Below are 5,193 nucleotides of genomic sequence, written 5' to 3'. Positions count from 1 at the left end.
ACACAGCAAAGAACTATCTAATCAATCCAAGTTTTAATAAAACCAATAAAATTTAATGTAAGCCCAAATAAAAGTCTAACAATTGGGATATGGAATCCTCCTCATTTTCTTCTTCAAGTGTGCAACAATGACGAATAGGACGGATGGGGGAAAGATGACTTGAGAAGTTGGGTGAATTTTTATTTTTGGGATTTTGATTTTGTTTTGATTTAATTTTAAGTTTTCTTTTAATTAAATTTTGAGTTTTATTTATTTTTATTTGAGTAAATTGAAAGTTTAATTTTTTTAGGTTTTAAATCCACTATGGCATACTTACGTTGACTTGGATGGTGCCACGTAGGCCAATTTGGTAACAGATTGAAAATTACATCGATTTTAAGTCAAAAAAATAAATTTTACCAACGAAACAAGTTTAGAATTGGGAACGTGAGAACTATAATGGAATGGTAATATTCCATAAAATTTGTGTATCTTATCGATCTTAAACTTTTGGAATTTATGGACTTGTTTTTGTTGTTTACGTTGTTCCAAATCATCAAGAACAATTTTACACTTCATATCTTCGTACGTAATACAGCTCTTCATACATATCTTACTTCGTAGTTCGTACGTATGTACAAGTTTATCAAAATATCAGTTTGATTACATATATATCATGAATAATATTATTAACTAAAATACGAGAATTCTTTAAATCAAAGTCGAATGAAATTTAAAATTGAATTTCCTTGATACAACAAAGAAAAACCGTTTTGATATCCACGAGTCCTTAACCCCTTATTATTTCACAAGAGTTAATTCTGACATTCTTTTTTTTTTTTTTTACATTTGGAATGTTGAAAAAACAAAGGAAATACTGTACAAGAGGGGTTCAAACCGGGTTCAGGAAAATGATGTAATTACAGAAAATACGAACGAAACTATTTCCTACCGAACCTAGCCAAATGCTGCTCGTGTTTTGCAGCAGCTGCCTTATCAGCAGCTTCACGCTTCAGTGCTCTCTTAGCTCGCCGGCCAGTTTTATCTTTTGCAGCCTCTTTTTGTTTAGGCTGACGAGATGAACCAGCACCAGGGTCCTCAAAATTTGACCTATGAACTGGCCTGGCTTCTTGGCGACCACCCCTAACAAATCCATTGTCTCCCCATCTACGGTTACCAATGCGAATGCTCGATGAACTGCTAAAGTAAACTTCATCTAGATCATCATCACAATCTTCTTCTTCGTATGGATAATAATAATCGTCAGGATCATCATAGGTAACTTCACGATTCACCACAGTCAAAGGTTTAAACCAAGTTGCCCTCAGAAGGAGGCAGACACTTTCCTCAAACATGTAATCATGGATGCTGTTTCTCCCACCGAAAAAAGAAAAAGAATTAGATAAAATATATATATATATATATATATATATACACAACCCCAAATTAAAAGGAACATATAATTTTAAGCCCAAACTGAACCAAATTAGCAACTCGGTTGCAAAATTCAGTCAAGCCCAAGAACTAGATATATTAATGAAAAGGCTAATCAACCATCATTCTAACCAAACAAATCACAAATCAAAAGTGAAACAAGAAAACAATATGGAAATCAAATTAGTACCTGCCATCAAGTGATCGATGAACATTGAGGAACTCAAATGGATTCTTACACTGAGGACAGCTTGGATTTTTACCATATGAGGCCCATCGAAGGATGCAAGTCACACTACAGAAAGAAAATGCATAGTAGAACAAAGAGTGAGTATCATACTAATCGGTAGCTTTCCCTTTCACACACAAAAAGACAAAGATGAAGGTGGGTGGGGTGAAATCAACGATATCCTAATTAACTTATAATTTCACAATGTTTTGAGCCTGATTAAAAATTCCATTAATAGATATTTAATAAGCACCTCTACACTAAAGTAAATATGAAATACAATAAAACATACAGAAAATTATAATGATCTGAAACAAAATTACTATCCTTGGCATAAAGTACGCCTTTAAAATGTTCACTGCAGATAACAAAAGAAAATACATTGATGGATAAAAATATTGTATTCTGTGTAAAGAAAATATATAGGTGACTAGGGGTATATCAGATATGTTGTAACAAGAAGACACCGATACTATTATTTTCTATAACTAGGAGAAGAAAATTGAGATTGCATGAAATAAAATAAAACACTAATATATAAAAAAGATAGTAGGATATAGCAGACTTCAAAGAAGCAAATCAGAAACATTCAAAGAATTCAAGTGTGAGCATTTTATTTGTTGAAGATTTGGTTTATTTTAAATTCCAAAAGAAAACTCCATTAATTAAAAAGGTTACAAGACAACAAAAGATAAGATTTCCTCCATAACAGACTGTTATAAACATAACATAAAATAAAATAAAACAATAAACCTTTTAAACTAAAACTAAATTCTTAGCCTAAGAAACCATAATGAATCTAACAATTTGACTCATCTCCTCCATCTAAACAGCAGATTCAATTGGCTTTTGGAGAAGATGGGACAGATCCATTCAAACTCAGTCTCCTTCAACATACTGAATGAAATAAAACCTGGCCAAAGGCCCGTGGCAGAATTGCAAAAGTATATTGTAAAATGAATACCTTTGTGAGATAGAGTGAATGGTTTATTTAAATTCACTTAGAAAGCACAAAACACAAAAAATGAAAGAACGAGCAATCCAGTGTCTATTAACTTTCCATGATACACCAGCCAACCAAACATTTTAATCTGAAATGTTTGTGAGATTTCCAACTAAACGAGGACGGTACAAAAGTTGGTACTTGAGAGACCTTCAAACTCTACAAAAGTATGAGTTCAAGATTCGCAAGTGAATTTCAGAAGTTCAAATGGTGACCCCAATCCCTTGCCATATATGAATGTATTGACCGAACATATTTCTAATATGGCCAACAAAGAACTGTCATTCAAATTTTGCTGAAATTCAGAAATCGAGCAAGCAACTAAGAAGAAGTGCTAATAGTCTTCGAAAGATGACAAAAAACCCAAAAGAAGAAGGGAAAAAAAGGCAATATCCATCCTAAGAAACAATATATCTAAGGTGCAAAGCTGATAAAAGATGATTCTCATAGAAACTCCTTCATGAGTTGTGTAACAAAGCTGCAATGCAATCTTGGCATTATAAACAGATTACGACTAATTATATCCAATTAATTACTGGTTCCAAAAGATGAACATTAACTTGCAATAATACTAAGAAAACACATAATAATCCCTAATAATCAATACAACTATATATTATAGACAGAATATTAACCGTATTATTAAACAAGACTGTAAAATGTGTAGCAATACAAGTTCAAGCTATGAGGGTTAAAAACAAACAAAGACAAGAAAAATCAACACAAGGCAAAAAAGTTCAATATCACATGCATTTCCAAGAAAGACAAATAGGGTTACACATATTTAAGAGAACTATCAGACAAACCAGTATGCGTGCTCGCAACCTTTTACCAGAGCAATTTCCTGAAGCACTATCTTATCCAAGCATATCGCACAAACCCCACCATGAATCCCAAACCCATTTTCTTGAATCTCTGCCTTATTCGACATTTCCCCCTGAAACCCAGAAAACCCAAATGAAAAAAAAGATCGAATTTCTCAACGACAAAAGAGGAGTTGACCTTGTCAAATAAAACTTTTCACTTTCGCAGCTTCGCTACGTTGCGTGGTTGACAAGAACAACCAGAGAAAAATTCAGAATTTTTCGCCAAAAATGTATATCAAAATTTCAATAATAATAATTAAAAAAAAATGGAATCACCCCCAAGAAAAAAGAAATCGAAAAAATTGGATACACACCAAAATTTGTAAGCAGAGAGAAGAAGAAGGAAGAAGAAAAGTAGATCTGGAAAAAAGAAAAGGGTACCTGATCTTGGAGAGATAAATGGTGAAGAGAACTTGGGAGCTGATCATCACCGTCCATCTTGATGACCGAAGTCATGATATATGTACAATTACCAAGAAGGGGATGAAGAATATGGATGTAGTAAATAATCTCCACTCAAATCATACGCTATACCAATAAACCAAACCACCTTAGATATATAACAATAAGGAAGCAGAGAGAGAAACAAGAACAACAATAGATGCTTAGAGAATTATTCTGATTCTTATATACGATTCAGGACACAGAATTTGGAATGGATAGAGAGAGAGAGAGAGAGAGCAAAAGAAGTAATAAATAAGGAAAGAGAATTTGTTTTTTTCTTCTTTTCTTTCTTGGCAGAGAAAGACCCTCTTCTGGGGAAAAAATGTAAATTGAGAAATATCAATTTTTCTTTTAAATAATTTTTTCAGATACTTCCTTCTCCACACTATTTTTCAAAATATATCAACAAATCTCAATAAAATATATATAAAAAAAATATAATAATCTTATACACATAAATAAAAAAAAAGTTAAAAAATAATAATAAAATATTTTTAACTTAATAAATAATAATCTTTAAATTTAATTAAGCATTATTCATTGAGAAAAAATATGTATAATAACTATACTTTGACTCACTTCATAAAAGCTCAAAATTGTAACTTTATAATTTAAAAAATTTAGCTATTTTAGCTCATGAGGTTTGACATTTTTTTTTTGTTTGTACATTGTATTTTTTTAGTATTTTATTTTTAAAATTATGTTTTTAAAAATAAGAACATAAAATAATTTTTGTAGTCTTCAAAATGCATTACAAGTTTGACTAATATTTTCTAAAAAAAATTAAGAACTTCAATAATTCACACTGCACTCTTAGAGTTTATGTCCTAAAAATAAGTATTTAATAAATAATATAATAGAGTATATATATGAAAGATAAGTATAAGATAAAGTAATAAGTTAATTATAGAAATATAATTAGTAAATAAAAAAAGAATCATATTCATATAGAGAATGTATGATTTTGTAAGAAAATACAAAATAATTAAGATCATATTGTATGAATAAAATAAGTCGGTAGTGTATTAAAGTATGGAATCTTGAATATGGAATTACCAAATACGGTTTACTAAACACTATACTTTAGTGCATGTGATTTTGATTCAGATCACATATGTGAATCAACATTAGTAAATGTATTGTATATAATTTGATTATGCATGATTGGATCGATATGAACTAACATCTTTTATCAACGTGTTGTTTATTATTAACATGATGTTCGTTAACCAATAAAT

General features: G+C 30.6%; 1 protein-coding gene across 2 annotated transcripts; it reads right to left on the bottom strand.

Annotated features, from left to right (window-relative positions):
- Positions 1-689: 689 nt before the first annotated feature.
- Positions 690-4,337, bottom strand: LOC115720596 (uncharacterized). Of its 2 annotated transcripts, none has more exons than XM_030649744.2 (4): positions 3,893-4,337; positions 3,452-3,582; positions 1,604-1,708; positions 690-1,347 (listed from the first exon to the last, which is right to left on the bottom strand). In XM_030649744.2, the coding sequence occupies exons 1-4, from the start codon at positions 3,965-3,967 to the stop codon at positions 921-923; spliced, it is 738 nt and encodes a 245-aa protein (XP_030505604.1). In that variant the 5' UTR covers positions 3,968-4,337; the 3' UTR covers positions 690-920. The 2 variants fall into 2 exon arrangements, with proteins under 2 accessions (XP_030505604.1, XP_060966186.1); XM_061110203.1 differs by lacking the exon at positions 3,893-4,337 and adding an exon at positions 3,826-3,878.
- Positions 4,338-5,193: the final 856 nt, after the last annotated feature.

Source organism: Cannabis sativa, chromosome 2 (assembly GCF_029168945.1).
Source record: "Cannabis sativa cultivar Pink pepper isolate KNU-18-1 chromosome 2, ASM2916894v1, whole genome shotgun sequence".
In the NCBI taxonomy this organism is placed as follows: Eukaryota; Viridiplantae; Streptophyta; class Magnoliopsida; order Rosales; family Cannabaceae; genus Cannabis; species Cannabis sativa.
Note: the sequence above shows the minus strand (reverse complement) of the source record. Positions and strands in the feature narration are given on the sequence as shown.

What these genes read in the sequence shown, in the direction of transcription:
- LOC115720596 (XM_030649744.2), bottom strand. Translation starts at nt 3,967, where the DNA reads ATGACTTCGGTCATCAAGATGGACGGTGATGATCAGCTCCCAAGTTCT. An exon ending in ATTTATCTCTCCAAGATCAG is followed by an intron (nt 3,583 to 3,892) that starts GTACCCTTTTCT and finishes TCTGGGTTTCAG; the next exon opens with GGGGAAATGTCGAATAAGGC. An exon ending in GGTTGCGAGCACGCATACTG is followed by an intron (nt 1,709 to 3,451) that starts GTTTGTCTGATA and finishes TTCTTTCTGTAG; the next exon opens with TGTGACTTGCATCCTTCGAT.